Below are 19688 nucleotides of genomic sequence, written 5' to 3' on the forward strand. Positions count from 1 at the left end.
ATTTCTTTTTTGTGAACATGTTTATTGATCAACTGACTTTGGTACAAAATGTGTGGGCGGCGAATATTCCAGAAACAGGTCAGTACTGGAGACGTAATGTGCAGGTCAATGACACTTGAGAGATAATCCAGACAATATTTGTACAGCCTTTTGAGCAACAGCCTGATATTGACAGATCCATTCGTGACAAGCACACAGGATTCTTCCAAATATCCCCCCGATATGCACAGATATTTCTCAGTAAACTGAATGAAAGTATTCCTAAAAAGTAGCGGGCCGGATGTACATCCTCACTGCTCTCAGGTTGGAATCAGGTTGATCGCAATTCATCCAACAAACCATTTTATTGGGAATTGATTTGTTGTTAAGATGATAAATCCCATTTATGTTGGCCGACAGACAGTTGTTGTACCACCACCCACCGCTGTACATTTCTGCACAGTTGTGCTCACTTTTATCATTGTCCCTGTCAAATGTGCTGAACTTCATCCCACTGTGGGGGGAGTCCCCTGCGTCTAGGGCGTCGCCAGCATCCCCAGAGTAGCCACTTACACTAAGCTGGAACCCCTCCTCCTCCGCGCCAACTCTAATGACGTACTCAGCAGTTGCTTTGGCTCCATTTGAATCCTCCAGCTCCACTTTGAGCAGGGACTCGCCCTGACTAGTTAGCAAGTGGAGGTTCTGGTTTCCGAGCCATACCTCTCCCTTCCCCTGGGGACTGACTGAGCCGAAGCCGTCTCGGTATTCGGCCCACGTGCGGTTGAAATTGAGCGCGCCGCTCTCCCGCTGCTGAACTAACAACCACCCTCCCATCAGGCCCTCCTGATCGCAGTAAGCCTCCACAACATGTGTGGAATCCGGACCGCCGGGTTTGATCTTAAACACACCGTTTGTCTCCCCTTTCAGGTGGTTCTGGAAGGCATCAACACAATCTGAGAACAGAGAGGAGCACACCGCAGACCGGGAGTTAGCTTGGACTAGCTTGTCTGGGATTAAATATTTGCCCGAGCTGTATCAAGGGCTATTTGTAGTGTTTTTGGGGAGTACATCAAATGAGCATTCCAACGGATAAGAATTATTTTTAACAACCCAATTCTAAGAAAAAAAAAAACCTCATCGAGATGTAACCTTAACTTTCAAAGGTTCTAAACAAGGCAACCGGGCCAGGTGTGAGCAGAAGGTACATTCTTTGAAAGACCGTATTTTCTGGACCAAATCTAAAGTCCTGCATGTCAGGAGGCCGACTAATATACTACAGTTAGCCACAACAAAGCTGTGAACGCTACGGGCTAATTTCAAGAGCGCCATCTTGAATTTGGTCAACAATAATAATTACGTTGAAAATATTTCACAATTCAGACTCTTTAGAAGTTGTTCTACAAACCACCAGTTGCCTTGTTGAAACCTTTCAATCATCTGCCATTTTCAACTGATCAATTGCTATGTTCACTTTTTAACGTTTAAGGCAGCTTCATGTTTACAATGAGCATTTAGTCTTCGGTACCTTTTCCTACATAATCAGCTTGTCGCTTGACATGTACGGACTTCACGCTCCGAGCTTGGACATCAGGAACGTCGTCCTCCACGGCACCCGTCATGAACTTCCCAAGGTCGAGGCCCATGTGGGCTCCAAAGGGATCGTCAATGATGATGCCTTTGGAGCTGCTGTGGCTGACCGTCTTGGTGGTGTGAGTCTGAGTGATGGCGGGGAAGGGGGCACCCTTGGTGAAATCGATGAGTTGGCACTCTGGTCCACCCTCGATGACCTCCTCTACTTTCTCTTCTGGCCCACTCTTTGTTTGAACGACAGTCCTCTTGATGTTCCTGGTGCAGCTGACGGTTGTGGTTGACCCATGACTCTGTGTTCCGAAATCTCCGCCAGTCCCAAAATCGTGAGTGCTGCCACCGAGCTCAGTAATGGATTTAGACGATGACGACGAACCGGAAGAGGGTGGTGCGGGTGTTGCAGAAGAGTATGAAGTACCTGGAACCTTGGAGACTGTAGCTGGGGCCAACTTGGAGCCTTCGGTCTCCAGACGCAAGTGCACAGCTTTCACCTACATGGAACACAGGGAACATATTCAGGAGTTTTTTCTCCCAGTCTGTCTTTGGGGCTCCGAACTCTTGGTACGCTATGAACCACACTTATGATTTTAAAATGCTATTAAACAATTTTAACATTGACTGAACTTTTTAAAGTCACTATTAAATGTGATGATGGCTCAGACAGAAAGAATGTACAGGCCACTTTTCATTAGGAAATGGGGTCTCTGAGAAGCAGCACCGAACCATTGGACGATGATGCGCTGGCATTGTTGGTGGTGGTGATGGGCTGATGAGGCGTCATGAAACACTGTCCTCATTTTCAGAGTCCAGTAGGGGGCGCTTTCAGTTGAAAAATAATGTGAGTTTTCAATGAAATGATTTCAGTGAGCTCTGAAAATCACAAAGCATCAAAGATGGTACTCTCAGCTCAAAGATACTTGAATTTGAAGAAGTATTTCATGAAACCATGCATCATTTTCTAAACTGAGAGCGCCACCAACTGAGCTCGGAGCCCCTGCAGGTTGCATTGTTGAATGAATTGACCTTGTAATGTAAGACCATTGAGAAAGGGGCGCTAATTCTGACGTTTTTCTTGGAGTACTAATAGTTGTATGCAAAAGTGAGGTGTCGGATTTTGAGATAATCAAAAGGTGAAAATATTCGTAGTAAATAGAATCAAGCCAAAGCTCATGTTAGTTTAGGGACTGTGAACTCCAGTGTGTCACCTACATTGAAGACATCATCATCTTTCTGCTGTCCAGCGGTCAGGATCTTTTGCTTATGGATGGGGTCAACAGATGGATCCCCCAGCGGCACGCTCTTCACCACATACGTTGTTCCCAGAGATTCAAAGTTCTGAGCTGTCTGTGAGTGCAGCTGGTCCACCTGTAATGTGCACAATGTGAATTTAACTCTCCACAGAAGAAGCATTAGATCGGGACAATACTGCATGAACAGCCAAAAGCAATAACAAGCATCAATATTATAAATGTGTATTGAGCATCGACAGTTCCCATCCATTCTCCTGACAGTTTATCAGTTCTATTCATTCATTTTTGTCAAAACGAGCAAAGTTGTCAGTAAAGAAATACACATGAAATATTTAGTAGACAAAAAACAATTTAAGTGGATACTGAAGAAGAGAACGGAACAAGCCAGCCACCATAAAGGCTGCAAATGATAGGCTCATGAGGCTTCATGAAACAGTGTCCTCATATTCAGAGCCCACCAGATGGCACTCTCTACCCTAAAATCTTTGGATTTGAACAACCGTTTAAACGAAACCTCACTTCACTTTTAAACTGAGAGCACCACCTATTGAGCTCTGAAAATGAGGACAGTGCTCCACAAAACCACCTGCCAATCACTACTGGGAGCTGTCTGAGTGGACAGTCTGCTGCTCTATCTCTGCTTTTCTGAGGCACGTGGACTGAACAAGTATGAAACCAGTTAAACAGGTGGGGGGTGTAAAAGGTTATAAGGAGCTGAGCCAGAGGGAGAAAACTATCATTTTCTTTATCCAGGTTTCACACTATAACTGAGCTACAATTTATAAAAGCAAAATGCAGGAGGGCAAAATGTGCCTACTTTGCAATAATACAAGGTATTTCTGGCCTCACCTCTTGATAGAAAACTACAGATTGGGCGATACAGAGTGAGAGATACATTTGACTGTGATAACAGAATATCTTGTGATTCACTCTCTTCCCACTCATTGAAGGAACGTCTTGGGCAAGAAGGCGTTTTCAGGACTCACCTGTTTGTCCAGAGTCACGTAGCCTTCGTGCTCCATGGTGTAGTGAGGGTAGCTTCTGCAGGAACCTTTACAGGACCGGAGCTTGATGTCGATATCCACCTGAAGGCAGGAGGAAATAAATGTAGCTGCATTTGAGTGGAGCGCTCACAGGAACAGCAACTCCATGAGTGATGATTACAGTGGTTGTGAGGGTCAGATCAATACTCTTCATCTTCCCTCTACAATCTACTGGTACCGCTCTGATCTAAATGCACCCTCATACCTCCAATTTCCTCATGTCATCCACTTGGTCCTTGACTTTGTCTTTCAGAGCCGCCAGGATTTTGAGCTGTCGATCGATGTGCATCTTCATGTTTGTGATTCGCTGGCGAAGATTTTGAGCCAGACCCAAGTAGTTGGTATCACCATCTGTTTGGAGACAGATAAAGGGTCACAACTTTAGAGCTGGTTTCTTCCAGGATTTTCCGAGTGGTGATATCCAGTTTCGTCACAGGTGACTGAAACTAAGAGTAAGACAGAAACTAAGCAAAAGGTCCACTCCACCTAAGGAATGCAAGTTCTTTAATGCAACTCCCATTTTGTTTATGGAAAAACGGAAAAAACACAAGAAAAACAGAGAAGACGAATGACCTTGACTTGGGTCACCCAGCGGTATGTCACCCTGCAGAGATGCAGATTAGATCTACTGCGTCTCCAAGTAATAAGGAGGTGGGAAGTGTAAGCAGGGTATGCATTCTAGCCAAACCTGGCTTTGACAATCTCCAGGACCAGGAGAGTGATGATGACAAAACCCAAGCATTTTAGTATTTGAATGACAACTGACTGAACTGGAATTTTCTGATGACAGTGACAGAAAAAACTTTAAATTGTAATACATACAACTTAAAATATTCCAAATCTGAATAGCATTTGAAAAATGAAATGCATTTTTAACAACAAAGACTTATTGAGATGCAAAATACAGCGGTGGAAAACTTTTTCAGATGCATTCTATTCTGTGCTACTGGCATGACTCCCAAAAATTATTATTATTATTATTGTCATTTATTTATTGTTCCAATTGTGAACAGATTCCTTTTTGATTTTGAGACATGACATATTGAAACTGTCAATAGTTTAGTTTTGTTAGTCTTTCCTGTAAACAAAACGCAAAACAATAATGAATGAATACAAATGTATTTGTGTCTCTGTAATGAAGCCACATCTTATTATTCATGTTAGGGGTGTAATAAAGTCCATGGCACGAAATTTGGCGAAATACAAAAACGACATTTTCTGCATAAGTACGACTCATAATCTTCTACCGCTGATCTGTCAAGCCAAATGTTTAAATGGATCCTAGATTTCTGCATACGTCCAATTTGTCATTCATTTTAGGCCTGCCTTAGTTACAGCCTTGAGTTTTAATGACATTTATGTTACTGTAATGACTACTGTAATAAAATAGAATAAAATACAATACTGAAACCAATGAGATTGGTAACTTAAAATTAGTTTTCATTCTTAAAAAGACAAACATAAACCAACAGCATAAGCACAAGGTGACACTGCGCCCATTCTTTTGCAGTCAAATTATTTTCCATCAAATTTGAGAGAGAGTGTCCGGTAACAAGTCACAATACATTCAAGGGACTTTTGAGACTTATTTGTGATACAGACACACACATGCAAGACATTTTCATTATTTCACCTGAATATTTAGTTCCTTATTAGTAGTTCCAATTTATGTCCAATTTCAAACTAACCACTACAATCATACAACTCAAATGCTTCGCTAGCTTAAGTCGGAAACCTACCAGCCTCCAGAGTGAGTTTCTCTCTCAGGAAGTCGTAGGTCTGTTTGGTCACCTGATCCGCAGAGCGATGCTTCAACCTGTGCTGCTCCAGCAGACTACGAATCTTCTCGACCCGCTTCATTAAGTTGTGGTCGTTCTTGTCCATCAAACCCTGGATCCTGCAGCCTGATGGGCATTTTGACCACTGATGCAGAATCAAAAAAAAAAACTCAATGCTTGGACCCTCTAACCAGTAGAAACCAACAAGAAGTTACATCACTTTTTTCAGTGACTAACTTGAGACAAATAACTGATCAATTCATGATTTTTTTTTTTTTTACCCAGTCGTCATCGGTACAGAAAGGCCATTCCTTCTGTGTTGCGCACTTCTCAGATCTGGTGTTGGGAACCACTGGACGACTTCCTCTCGGGTCGACAACCGTTGCCTTAAAAATACAATTCATAATCTTTAATTTTAACAACATAGTTGCTGAAAAAAATGTCTACACAAAAACACAATTTAAAAACACTTTTATTTCAGATATTCAAGAAAAAAAAACCTGGAGGACACACACTGCTTTTGGCCACAGACTCACCAGAGTTGACGTGACACAAATCAGGCCAAGGAGGACGAGTATGTAGCAGCGGCCCATCTTTGCTCCTGTTCTATCTCCTCACTGAATGTTTCACTCCAGCTCCTGTCTGGACATTTGAAGCCTCGTGGATGACTGATCTAAGCTGTGACTCAGAATAAACATTTGTCAGGTCCAGTAAGAGTTGGGTAATCCTGAGCAAACTCTGTGTGACCGTGAACCCAAACAAACACCTGCGCACTGACTCACTTGCTGGCTTTGGAACTGATGGTTCCTTCAAACAGTTGCTGAAACATTTACTGAAATGGGACATCTTAGGTGACATCAGTCAAATGCTTATTTATCTCATCAGCATTACAGACATATTCACAAAACATCAAACGGCATTATTAGCATTCCCAGCCTCTGACTCTGCAGAAATGGAAACACTTCCAGTCCTTTGCTTCCAGTACTGTCATCATGTTCTATGTGTGATTTCCAAAACGTTGACCAACGTGACGAAATGGCCGTCTACAAACATAACCCATGAGCCGATCCTCTATTTTCTCCATTCTTTATCCATGGTGACAGAAGCCGACTCAATGACTACCTTTTGTTCTTTGTTTCTTGTCAGTTCATTTTAAAAATGCATTGTGTGGATTGTTACTGCGTGTAAGTGTCAAGCAAGGCCTTTGTCAAGTAATATCTTGACAACTATCACCTAGTGGCAGCCTTACGCTTGGCACAGCTCGTGTTGCACCCTGTAGCTGCCTACCTGCATGCAACGTGTTGCACTTGCACTCTGTAAGCAGCACACTCAAATGAAGCTGAACTCAACTGAAGAATGAAATAGAAATGCCAGTACCACAAAGTAGACAAACCAGGGGACGGAACGTTCCCAACCAAGTTCAGAGGTCATCTTCTTTACGCTTACCAGACCACACATTGAGGAGTATCAATTAGTCAACCATCTGTATTATTGTGTGCATCGTGCTTTTCATGGTCACACTGAACTGGACTGGTGGGATCGAGGGGCTGAATACATGGGGTTATAAGGGGCTTGTCAGGAAAGATCTTGGCTTTGAACTTTGTGTTGGTAAAACCGGCAAGAGATTCACACACACGGACGCTGCCATCATTTTTATTTGACGAACACTATATTCACAAAAACATGACAAAGGTCGGCAAATTTACTTTGTTTTGTGGATTTAGAATTACAAACTTGAAACTCACGTCAGCCACATGATCCAGTATGTACAATGATGGCGGCTGAACGAAGCACCTGGTGAATAAAGGGAGTCCCATTAGTGATTGGTCCCGCGACACCGATGCGCCGGCGCACCAGTATCAACACTGTGTCATTGTGTCATGACGCCTCATTTACCCAACACTAAGCCCTGTCTCTGTGTGAGCCTTATCTGTTGTTTTCTGTCGATTTGCACACGACTCCAGGTGGTGCGTGAGGTGGTGCTGCAGCCTGAATCGCTTTGCGCACGTGACACACTCGAATGGCCTCTCGTTGGTGTGGATACGCATGTGTTTTCTGAGATTGCTTCTGTCGTTGAACTGCTTCCCACACTCTGTGCACGGGTACGGTTTATGCCCAGTGTGGATGACCATATGCTTTGCCAGATTCGTCGCATGAGAGAAGCCCTTCTTACATTGCGGACACTGGTGTGGCCTTTCTGCACTGATTTCACACTGGTGACCAGAAAGACTGGTCACATTCTTGCCACACTGGGGGCAAGAGTGGGGTTTTAGCTCGTGGATTTGCTGGTGTCTTTTGAAACCTGAATGCTGAGTGAAGGACTTCTGGCAGATGCCACACTTGTAGGGCTTCTCTCCGGTGTGTGTGCGCTCATGAAAAACCATCTGGTGATGCAGACGGAAACCCCGCGAACAGTAAGAGCAGGAGTACGGCTTAATCCCTGCATGAATCAACTCATGTTTTCTTAAATTGTTCTTATCCGCAAAGCCTTTGGAACACGTGCAGCAGATGAAAGGTTTTTCCCCCGTGTGAGTGAACATGTGGACAGAGAGTGACTGCTGGTGACTGAACTGCTTTTGACACACCTGGCACTGATACGGTTTCTCGCCAGTGTGAACTCGTTGGTGGAGCTTCAGCTTGGCCACCTGCCGGAAGTTTTTACCGCAGTAGTTGCAGGTGAACGGGAGCTCTTGGGAGTGCGTGAGCATGTGCACCTTCAAGTCACCCATCCGAATAGACTTCTTGCCACACTGCTCGCACTGAAACAGCTTCTCCCCTGTATGGACTAACTGGTGCGACTTCAGCGTTCCCAACCTGGCAAAACTCTTTCCGCACACCGTGCAGTTGTGCGATCTCTCCCCTGTGTGGGTGAGTTGGTGTTGTTGTAAGTTGGCAGACGAGAAGAAGCTCTTGTCACATAGAGTGCAGGGATGAGACCTCTCCCGTGGCACCAGACCGCATGTTTCACCCTCCCCATTCCTGGAACACTTGTGAGCCTTCAGCTGCTTTTCACTTCGGAATTTCCGGCTGCATGTGTCACATTGAAACAATGAAGCCAAATCCTCCGTTTCCTCGTCACACACATTCAAACTGCAGAAAAAGTCCTGATGTCTGAGGAGGTGAGACCGACTGGCGTAAGCCTTCCCACAATGGCCGCAGTTGAAAGGTTTGGATTTAGGTGGTGCATCTGAAAGCAGAAAAGATTAGAAGTAGTCAGCACGGATTCAATGAGACGACATGTTGGGAGAATATTGAATTTAATAGAAACACAAATCCTGCAAAGCAGGTGGTGGGCTGAGGTTTCAAGATGTTTCTATGTTGAATGCCAAGATGTTTACCGGCATTTAACCGTTTGGGCGAGTTCTTTCAATGAAGTATTCCACTTCGATGTCAGCATTTGAAAAGGCTGTATCTCGAGAATGGCTAGATGTTTACAAGCATTTAACCCTTTGGGTGAGTTCCTTCAATGAAGTATTCCACTTTGACGTCACCATTTCAAAAGGCTACAGCTTGAAAATGGCTACAGATAAATGTTTCCTACAAAGAGAAGAATCTTCAGTGTGACCCAATGTTTGGCATGGAGGTAAATTCACTCATGTAAGTGGAATATGATGACGTCACTCAGCGGCAGCCGTAGTGATTTATATACCTTTCACAGATGTCTGTCTGACCCGTCTCAAGACAACTTGTGTAGGGTCTCGTGTAGTTCATTTAAACTCTGACTTGTCTCAGTCTCCGACTGGGCGGACTCCGGATCTCTATTCAAGAACGGTCGAGACCGAAAGGGAAAACTGTCACAATCGATAAAAGAGGAATTCTGGCCTTTTGTTCAAGTTTGTTGTGTTTTTTTAAACATCCATCCAGGGTCTGAAACTGATCCACAGAAGGGCCACAGTTAGTGCATGTTTTTGTTCATAACTTATCAAGAGGACATCCAAACACCAATAAGGTTTCTGAAGACGGTGTGCCTTCATCGACTGCGGCTCATTTATGGATCAGCTTGAGACTCCTTATATCTACTGTCTCGGTCTTGATCTCCAAATGTTGTGGTCTTGTTTCGGTCTCGATACTCTCCAGTCTCAATCATGTCTCGGTCATGATCGGAGTGGTCTTCACTGAACACTGATCTGATCCACTGGACACTTTCTTCCTCATCCCTGAAGCAACAATGGTGATGGCTTGGGCATCATCACAGTCGTCTACAGCGGAACTGTGAACATGAACTGCAGTGTATTTTCCCCAGGGTCAGCCATCATTCCCTGCGTTTTGTTTTCTTTTTCTCCAAACTCCCACTATACTATGAAGCATCGGCTCCAATATGCACTACAAGTGGACTCATGGTGAACGGATGCGCTGTCACATGGCAAGCAGAGGCAGTGGCACTCTCTCTCTCATACTGTACGAGTCAAAACATTCATTTGAGGATGAATATCCGTCTTTAGAATCTGAATCAGTCATGCCTACTACACAACACAGCCTCACTCATCTCCTCGACTGGAGCGGTTTTAAACCTCAATTTAGTAGAAATTTAGAAAGAAACACAGACACATAGACACATTATTGACTACTGAAACTACATCAGGCTCCATATTTGCAGCTGGATTTGTTTAGGAGACACAATGCAACCTGTCACAAATTTCTGAGCCCAAAAAAAGTACTTGGTCATTTTGTTCTCATTGAATATATTAAATTATAGAGAGGACTGTGTATAACCACAGTTATGATCAATTTTAGTATGTTGGTCATTTGTGCTAAAAATATTAAGCTGTCGCACGCATACTTCATTTACCCAAAATATGACACATGATATACGGCCTCACAGAAACCAGAGACCATCTTTTGAAGCATTCAGCAAAAACAAAAACACAAGACGGTAGTTGTTAGCTAGTGAGGCACAAGGGAAAGTCGGCTTTGCTCTTCATACAATTTGCTTTTCATAATTCAAATGCAGACAATGGGAACACTTACCTTGGAAGTCAGAGCTTTCTATGAGAGCAGCATCTTCATAGATGACCCCTGCTGCTGCAATCACCGAGGGATCTTTCAAGCAGTCAGGCAAGCAGATGGACAAACATTTGAGAGGGGGGATGGACACACTCTCCGATGGCCCTGCAATCAGAGAATAAAGAAAAAAATCCCCTCAATGATATTGAAACACATCAGTTGCAAGTCAAAGCACTATACATGCTTTGCACTAAAGCTTCTCAGAGGAGTTTCAGAGGATCTATACGATTCAGAGAAGTTATATGGAGTAGTTTTGTTTTCAAATAGATGCATTATAAGTTTGGCTTGAGGTAAAGACAGTGAATTAAATAGTAGTAGTAGATGAAACTGGCAAGTTTTTTTCATATTGAAACAGACCCATAATTTACAACATGATGGTCTGTGCGCTCAGCAAAAGAAATCCAATGATGTCGTAGCTATTCTCCAACATCGACAATGCAACACAAAAGCAACTAAATAGTCAGAAAATCATTAATCAGTAAGTCTGTAGAAAAATGTAACTGGACACTTTGCAATGAGGCATGTCACTTCTCATATAGAGCAATAAATATCTAGAAAGAAAAGTCAACGTATTTGTGGAGGTGGATTACTGAAACAGTTATGTACAAACAGAAATTGCTTTTCTCTTGGAATCATGGATGATTTTTTTTCCACAATGAACCCAGTCTCTTCAATAACTCAGAGTGCACATTTGTGTCAGATTTGTGTTGAGGAAACGCAGCTGATCTACATCTACTGTCTGAGCAGGGTGGACAAAGATGTGGAGATTAGATTTGAGCAATATATAGAGGAACACACACAGTATCACAAGACACAACTAATGAAAAGCAGCGAGTGAGGCAGAGTTGGGTTTTTGTCTCCCATCAGTGAAGAATCATTTTGTACTTAATACTAGTTACATTACGTCAGGGAGTGTTCAGGAACGTGCACGTGTATGATGTCAGCAGACTGACTCCAGCGTCCACTATCTACCGTTGACTCACAACGGGCTGATAAAAACTTTATTAGTGGTAAAACTGATATCACAGCGACAATTGTAGTTTACATATTATGGTCATGAAAATTTGAAGAAACTTAGTTTAAATCATGAGATTTCTGAGAATATCCGAGTCAGATGGTTACATCTGAAATGTCTCATCGGCACAGCTATGTCTAACAAGCCAACTCTGGCTGAGAGCCTCAGCAACCACCTCTGTGACTGAGAGTTCAAAAGATTTGGCCTCAAAATGCAGTAAACATGAAAAAAAACAGCACTGTAACAACAGTCAAATAAACACAATACTTAATGGGTGACCGTTCTTATCAAAGGTATCTGGTCTTTTTTTACCACTAAGAAAAAGGTGAAAGGAGCCAACATACCTTTGAGAAAAGCAGCTGCCAGATCTTCTACATTAGGCTTAACATCCTCCTCATCTGATTCAGTTTGACCGGGGTACTGTTCCTCTGCATTGCTCTGTGACCAGATCTCAGTTTCAGCCAAGTCTGTGGTCAGCACTTGCTCTTCTTTTCTCTCCTGACAACTGGTGTATTGGTCCAGCTCTTCATTAAGTAGGTCCACTGTCTTACAATCCTCCACAGGAGCAGTTATTGTTGGAAGCTGCAAAGACTCTGTAAGAAAAACAAAAAATCAACTGTCAATTTAAGGCTAACATGTTCACGTTCATGAACAGCCAGGCAAAGCTGCTTCTGACTACATCTTGGAAGGAAAGTTAATTTGGATCTTTTATATTGTTTTTTTTTCAGAGGGTGTCAACAACCACCAAATGTATCATATACAATATTGGTACTTGGGATGAATTTGGCATCCGATCTTGAATGTGATGTCATATCTCTCACCATCCACATCCATCTTTGGAGCCAAGGAGTCCAATGTGGCTGAAACCAGGAGAAAGCAATGGTCCACTTTATTGACTTCATTTCGGCAAAATGACAGTTTTGCAACGATAGAATACAACACAGACAACAACACAGAATTCAAACATACTGTGGATTTAGGGCATCAGGATTTTTTAAAAGGACAAATGTGTAATGTGATAGTGCAGAGTGAATGGAGACAAGACTCGTTTGTTATTGTTGGTTTAACCTGTATGGCTTCACCTGGCAAATATCTCTCTCTGATCACTCTGACGACTCCGTTCTTAACAGAAAGAGGTTGTTTCCATGAATTTATTTTATTTAAAAAAAAAAAAGACAAAACATGGTAGCAATACTGTTTCCTAAATAAGGCTAACTTTTTTTGTTTTTTACCTTCGATAAGGGCACCACCAGTCGGGACTCATAGAAAAAGATGGTCTTTAATTTAGCGTCTTTGCACAAGACTTTTGACCACGGATATGACACAGACATACCTGTACGAGACGCTGCTCCTCGGGGTCTCGCTGTAAAACAAATAATGCTAACATGTAGCAACATCACGTTGTGACGGCAACCCGGTGAGGACAAAACCCCGTCAAAAAATGCGAACGGAGTATTGCATTACTTCTATCGTATTTAGTCGTTTAGGTTATTCAGGAAAAAAAACTATAAGCCAGTAATTGTGCAACAAACAAGTACAACACCTTTTTATTTGACGGCAAAGCAACATTTAATCTTTTGTTCGATGTTCCAAATAAAATGTTTTAACTCAAATTGACTCAAATTGAGCAACATACTGTAAGTTATACCACTTACAGTATGTTGCTCATTTTAAGTTGTAAAATCTGACCTATTTCTAAAATGTTAACAAAGTTTGGGAGAAGAGCATTTTGATGTAATGGGAATATAGTAGGAACCGTTAGATGGCGATATATAACTACTTGACATATGGAACACCCGTTTTATTGCGTTCATTTTAATGTGCCTGAAAAAAAATCATAATAACAATGATAACAACAAGCAAAACCACAATGGAATAACAATGTTAAAACCATCCAACTCCTTCAAACAACTATACTTGCAGTAAACATTACATTTCTAGGCTGACATTAGTGAAAGCCTTTAATGTCACAGGATTATGACACAAACACACAAACTAGTCTATTCCTGAATTTGTTTGTCATCCATATCAACCTGTGACTCATCGTACAACCCATAGGAGATCAGCTGTATCTGTTGTCCATTTTCCTTCAGTTTGTATCCAATTTCAACAAAAGAAATAAGCAGAAGTCATACACTGTGTGGATGGCTCACGTACTGAATCAACACACTTCCCCGAGACTTTCGATCACTTCTTTTATCTGAGACTGGTGATTCCATTTCATTCCTCTGTCAGAGAAGATGTTTTTGAGCTCTTTACGTCGGAACTCGCATCACAACTGAAAGTCTGGAAAACTGAAAACTAATTTCTACTCGGAGAAGATGCATCTCACTTTTTAATCTCTTGCATGTCGTTCGCACAATGTAAAAACAATCACAACATTTTAGCTTCTGCCTCTTCCGCCAATGAGAGTAATTTTCAAATACTAGATTAACTGTATAAATGACTTTACATGCTCGCAGCTGAGACTTACTGGCAACAAACCCTTCTTCACTCGTGGCTCATAACAGATTGCACATTTGAAAGGTTATAATGTTTCTGTCACCAGAGAGTAAATGCTTTGTTGAGTCACTGCTATGAATGAGGCCATTTAATTTCCCCAGATTCTTTGGAGCTACAATGGAGAAAAACCACAAGAGTATGTCCCTGTGACCTCACAAACCTACAAGTCTGTCATGTGACTCAAGTCTTGTCCATGTGTTTGTCTTAAGAACATAGTTATATGATGCCAAGCTGATAAACCAAAAGCAGTTATAAAAGAAGGTCATTCGTTCCAAATGGCAAGAACAGAGATACACAATTAAATTTCCTGAAGGGCCACATGATAAACCGTAACGGTTCTGAGAATAAATGGAATAAATATGCCATGAGACCTATTGAAATATTTCATTTCATATGCACTTGGTTTGAATATAAATCAACTATGGCCTAGACGCTCAAGATAAAAAGGCAATTTGTTTCAAAATATATTTTCAGTATTCCTTCAATGCATTTTGAGGAACAAGAAAAACAATAATGGCCAATGAAAAGAAGAAAATGTTATGTCTTAAAACAAAAATATGATATATTCACTGCTGAAGTGGTGGTGGTGACAAAAAGAAAAACAACAAAATAAAGAAAAATAGGACATATTAGTTACATTTTTAGTCTGATGCCAAACGTCTGGCCTAGTATGTATCTGAACTCACTTGCTTTAATAAAACAGGATGTCTTATGGAAACAATGTGGGACGCTGGCCTCCACTGAGAACAATAAACTTCGCATTAGAAAGAAGTCCGTGCTTAAGTTATTTCAGGCCACACTATAGATTCTGTTACACCATTTGGCTTTTCAGCAGTGCACATTGTCACATGCACAATTTTGTGAGAAGCTGTTGCAAAACACTGCGGCTGAATGTTTGCTTTTCTGATCTCTCAGGCACACATAGCACTTACAAAGCCAGCAGACCAGAAATGAATATCCTCCAGTAACTGTCAAGCACTTAATACCTGTGTTAAGAAGGAGCTAAATGCAACGAAGCGTGATAACAGTGCTACGAGGTTGGAGTGGGCCTCACTGCAACGGGAAATGGCTTCACGGTGAAGGCAGAAATGAAGTCAAGGATGGGCAGATAGTACATGGGAGTTTGGGTGACAATGCTCCAGAGACAGGTGGTGTAAACTGGCAGAAGACAAACTGAGGGACAGCAGACCAGGGAGAGGCACCTTAAATTCCATCTGAGGTTCAGGCAGGCACGACAAATGTGAATGAAACAGAAGGGTGAATATGAGAGCGTCGAATATTTGGAACTACTGATGTATGTTGAAAAAATATATGGATTGTTTCTGAGCTAACAGTTTATTTTTGGCCAATTACATCTTATTGCCATGTTAAAGCTTTCATTTTATGTATTCTTTTCTTTTTTCAAATCTTTTTGTAACTCCACTGTGAAGAATTATTTGACTACAATACAACTGGATTTACTGGCTTAGTGGCTCTGCTTTTCATGAATACATCACGCACCATACCAGTGCGACCACATTTAATTATCAACATTAAATGATTCTTTTATTTGTCTATAATTCAAAGACACATGAGGTGTCACAAGCATGTCATCTCTATTATGTTTTTCAAGGTTTTCATTTCCCTATTTTCACATAGCTGGCTATAGTTTGTTTAGTTTATTCAAATAAAAGGCACATCTTTGATACCTTTTTCAGGAAACCGTCGTGGTTTTTCATGGAATAAATGTGTGGTTGTTGGAAGATAATTATCAGAGCTTTCACCTATGTGTGCCACCATTGATTCTCTTTTCCTCCCCGTTTCCCAGATTAGTGATAGAGGAGTGTGGGTGTGAGAGAATCATAGTCTTAGCAGTGGCCGGCAAATGAACGCAAAAGAAGTCCAGAAGGGGCCAGTTTTCAGTGAAAAATATAGTCCCAGTATAGTTTCCAGTCGTCCATTGCACAGAACTGACCCAAAGCATCATCATGGCCACATTCTAGTTTTTCACATTTCATCTCAACATTTTGAAGTGAGAATACATTTCATGTGTCAGATCAGCCAGGTGATGGTCAGCATGCACACCGAACTCATGACATTCAGACTACCTTGAGGCAGCCTTTTCATTAGAAGCAAACAAGAAAAAAAATGAAAACAGTCCTGCTTCCAACAAGTCAAAATCATTTCAATACTCAAATGCGCAATAAAGTGGAGCTAGACTGTAATTTTGCCTTGACTATTGTCTCTCTCCCGCCTCCTGCTAGACCTTTAACTGGCTTTAACAGTCGCCATCAGCCCAGTTTCAGCTTCTCTGCACTTGCTTCCTGTGCTAGATGTTACTAATATCTTTGAGAGCTTGTCACAGTTTAGCTCCATGCTTACCTCAGCTCGGTTAGAAATGTTAACCGTCCTCGAGCCACCTCACGGTCATAGATCTCATAGAGAGCCCTTTTAGTTGTTCCAAAGTCAAGGCTGAACTCAAAGGGGGACCGAATGTTTTCTGCCAGAGCGCCGTTTGGAACAGTCTGCCTGAGGACACAAGAGTGGCTGAGGCTGTGCCTTCTTTTTAAATCTCTCTACAGACTGACTTTCAAGTGATGTTGTCTCACTGGATTCTTTGGTGGGAATTTTGGTTTCTCTGTTATGTCACTGTCTCAAAGCATTTTTCTCCGTGTTTATGCCTTGTTTATCTGTCTTTAATGTTGTGTGTCATATCCTGTTGATTGTGTTGATTTTAATTCTGTGTCACTGCATCTTGTGCTTCATGCCTTTACTGTGCTATGTAAATTATTATTATTATTATTATTATTACTAGTAGTAGTAGTCGTAATACACTTAGTAATTTCTCAAATTTAAACAACAAAAAAACCCCAAAGTGGATTCCTGATGGAAGTGTATCTCCTCCACTGAAACTGCTGCTTAGAACTGATGAAATGACAGCAGCCTGACGGAGCGATCAGGACCAATTAATTTGCCCAGTCAGGTGACCATGTTTTACTTGGCACTACTTTGTTTATCAGTTGTGTTCAAACCAGTGGCTCATAGAACAAGCAAAAAACTGGGATTTCTACATATCGTGACCATGTGAACTAATGGAATCTTGTGCAGTGTTTTTCTCCCCCTTGATTCATTCCATATTCTTACCTGCACATTCATTTAAAATTATTTCTTTAACTCCCTTCAGAGAGTATGATTTTTAGTTAATTAGATCAGATACATTTATGGCCTTCGGCCATGAGTCTGTAAGAGGAAGTGGAGGAGAAAGTTCGGCCTTAGCAGTGTGCATGTGTTGAATTCTGTGGGAGACAGTCAATTTGTAATGATCCTTTCCGCCTCCACTGACACTCTCTGCGGATGCCTTAATGGCAGAGTTTAGTCACAGGAAGCTTCTAACGGGCCCTTTTGTCTGGAACAAGTTTGTGACTGACGTCTCTCCTGAAACAACGCAACAGTCGCTTAACTTCAAACACATTCTATTTTTACCTCTTGTGTTAGATGGTGACTCAAATGAAAGATACGGGAGGCAAGTACCATTTTTTTAAATCTTTGTGACACAAGATCATCCAGTGAGTCCTAAAATATCAAACAAGTTAGAACTAAATAGAACTTATCTTGAGCATTTTTAACCCATTTTCCCCACTATATCGGAAGTATTTTAGGAGGTTCTTACTCATGACTCATTCACAGTTGTGGAGGTGGAAATCTGTAAATACGGCCACAGCCAATCAACCTCATTGGTTCCCTGTCCACGTTTATGTCGATTACATTTTTGTCTGTCACTGTCATGGTACTTTATTTGTGAAAATGTTGATCAACTAGCCGCACTGAGGGACACTGTCCACACCATTACGTTGTGATGGAACAACATCAGAGCCATTACAGGGAGAAAAAAAAAGGAAGGTCAACAAGCACATACAAAGACCTCCTCCTCCTGAATGGAACCAGAACAGGATAGAACATTGTGTTAAGTACTGAGAATGAATCTAGTGTGCATGCAATATGGACAATAAAGTCTCCAGCTTCGCATGGCAGCAGTGGGAATAATTCTGGATAAACAAGGCCGTTCTTCTTTGAAAGAGTTGTCATTTCTCCTTCTAAGTAATACAGATACCAAATTGCAAAAAGCAAAATTCAAGAAAAGCTCTGATCATGAGAGGTTGAAGATTTATGTCCTTCAAAGAAACTATGTATACAGTGCTTTTTCATCTCCCTGACTGAGTTCATTTGACCGAAACAAAGAGCGAAACGTTGGGTGCAAACTGGAGAAGTAAGAGTTGAGGTCAAAAGTTGACTTGACTTTATCTCTTGGGGGGATGTTCAGCGTTCAAGTTTGCAGCACAGAATAATATGAACCAGTCTCCCCTGGAGTTATTCTAATGCGCTGCGACAGTCACCTATGTTTGAGTCGACACAACAATTTATGCACTTCAAGCGCAGAGAAGCTCTGTGAGTAAATAATTAATGAACATGCCGTCTTGTTTACCACCGTACACGTCTGTGCATTTTGTCGAAAAGGTTTCCACGCTTGAAAATATTCCTTTAGGGCCCAGGGATTACCATGACATTTAGCACAGCAAAAGGAATTGTAAATGATCTGTGTTGCTTTTAGTGACTGTTCATGAAAACCAAGCCGCATAAATGTATGTGTGTATAGGTGCAGGACTCGTGTGTGTGCATGAGTGAGAGTGTGTGTGTGTGTGTGTGCTTTACAATTTGCCAAAGCAACTTGGCGGTGGAAGTTGACAGGTGTGGATTCTGTATTAATGCATGTTTCTTCCGATTTTTGTTGTTTTTTTTTTAACTGATCACAAATGCGCCTGAGCCACATCTGACCCACACCTCACTAATCTCCTGCTTGTTGGTCAGTATGCAGCATAATGAACCATCTCTCCAGCTCCAGATGCTGAACCACAGAGCCAATTTGTGGCGATTGCAGTCCAAGCACAGTGAACGCTTCAGGTTCCTTCCACGCTTCAGTAGCTGTTGATTTGGGATATCTGTGAGTGGCAAAGAAAAAAATGCTTTCAAATCACGATCCGCAGCCGATGCCATACGGAGGGGAGCTCAACCGAACTGCAGAGCACACTGCGTGACCACAAGCAACGGTGCGAGACCACCCTTCACTCAGCACGCTGGTGTCCAGCTGGTACTAAGCGGGGGTCGTCTCCACATATCACTTCAGGTCCTCTTTCATTTAGTTCTTCCACTCTTTCGATAGGAAATTGTTATCAGGCTTTGCTAGTTAAGTTTGGTTATTTAAATCATGCTCTGGGGATACATGAATGGGGGTGTGCAGGAGTTGTTTTTATGCACAGCTGTTATGATCAGTTATTGATCGCAGGTGTGGCTGCAAACCTAAGATGCGTAGTATGACAAGGTGACTTTTGTCTTTGTCGTTGGTCACCAAAACATCATGTCAAAAGCTGTTGGGATTTAAATGAGCCATTTCCGGTGAAAAAACAACAACAACCAAATAATAATAATAATAATATTTTAAAAGATACATTTTAAAAGTAGATTATAAATATATTTGAGGTGCATTTTGGGTCAT

At 41.8% G+C, this 19688-nt stretch overlaps 2 protein-coding genes across 4 annotated transcripts; both read right to left on the reverse strand.

Annotated features, from left to right (window-relative positions):
- Position 1: 1 nt before the first annotated feature.
- On the reverse strand, positions 2–6337 carry fga (fibrinogen alpha chain). The gene is made up of 8 exons (XM_053860261.1): positions 6174–6337; positions 5919–6023; positions 5599–5782; positions 4065–4210; positions 3803–3901; positions 2776–2931; positions 1505–2057; positions 2–932 (listed from the first exon to the last, which is right to left on the reverse strand). Exons 1-8 carry the CDS (start codon positions 6228–6230, stop codon positions 262–264), a joined length of 1971 nt encoding a protein of 656 aa, XP_053716236.1. The 5' UTR covers positions 6231–6337; the 3' UTR covers positions 2–261.
- A 135-nt stretch (positions 6338–6472) lies between these two features.
- On the reverse strand, positions 6473–16728 carry LOC128756076 (gastrula zinc finger protein XlCGF57.1-like). 3 transcript variants are annotated; one of them, XM_053860265.1, is made up of 6 exons: positions 12990–16728; positions 12478–12516; positions 12001–12249; positions 10606–10746; positions 8223–8824; positions 6473–7431 (listed from the first exon to the last, which is right to left on the reverse strand). In XM_053860265.1, the coding sequence occupies exons 1-6, from the start codon at positions 13051–13053 to the stop codon at positions 7384–7386; spliced, it is 1143 nt and encodes a 380-aa protein (XP_053716240.1). In that variant the 5' UTR covers positions 13054–16728; the 3' UTR covers positions 6473–7383. The 3 variants fall into 3 exon arrangements, with proteins under 3 accessions (XP_053716240.1, XP_053716238.1, XP_053716237.1); XM_053860263.1 differs by having other exon boundaries at positions 6473–8824; positions 16520–16726; XM_053860262.1 differs by having other exon boundaries at positions 6473–8824; positions 12990–16726.
- Between the last annotated feature and the right edge of the window lie 2960 nt (positions 16729–19688).

Source organism: Synchiropus splendidus, chromosome 3 (genome assembly GCF_027744825.2).
Source record: "Synchiropus splendidus isolate RoL2022-P1 chromosome 3, RoL_Sspl_1.0, whole genome shotgun sequence".
In the NCBI taxonomy this organism is placed as follows: Eukaryota; Metazoa; Chordata; class Actinopteri; order Syngnathiformes; family Callionymidae; genus Synchiropus; species Synchiropus splendidus.

What these genes read in the sequence shown, in the direction of transcription:
- fga (XM_053860261.1), bottom strand. Translation starts at nt 6,230, where the DNA reads ATGGGCCGCTGCTACATACTCGTCCTCCTTGGCCTGATTTGTGTCACG. An exon ending in TTTGTGTCACGTCAACTCTG is followed by an intron (nt 6,024 to 6,173) that starts GTGAGTCTGTGG and finishes TGTATTTTTAAG; the next exon opens with GCAACGGTTGTCGACCCGAG. An exon ending in AGCTGATTATGTAGGAAAAG is followed by an intron (nt 933 to 1,504) that starts GTACCGAAGACT and finishes CTCTGTTCTCAG; the next exon opens with ATTGTGTTGATGCCTTCCAG.
- LOC128756076 (XM_053860262.1), bottom strand. Translation starts at nt 13,053, where the DNA reads ATGTTGCTACATGTTAGCATTATTTGTTTTACAGCGAGACCCCGAGGA. An exon ending in AGGAGCAGCGTCTCGTACAG is followed by an intron (nt 12,517 to 12,989) that starts GTATGTCTGTGT and finishes TCCTGGTTTCAG; the next exon opens with CCACATTGGACTCCTTGGCT. An exon ending in AGAAAGCTCTGACTTCCAAG is followed by an intron (nt 8,825 to 10,605) that starts GTAAGTGTTCCC and finishes TTCTGCTTTCAG; the next exon opens with ATGCACCACCTAAATCCAAA.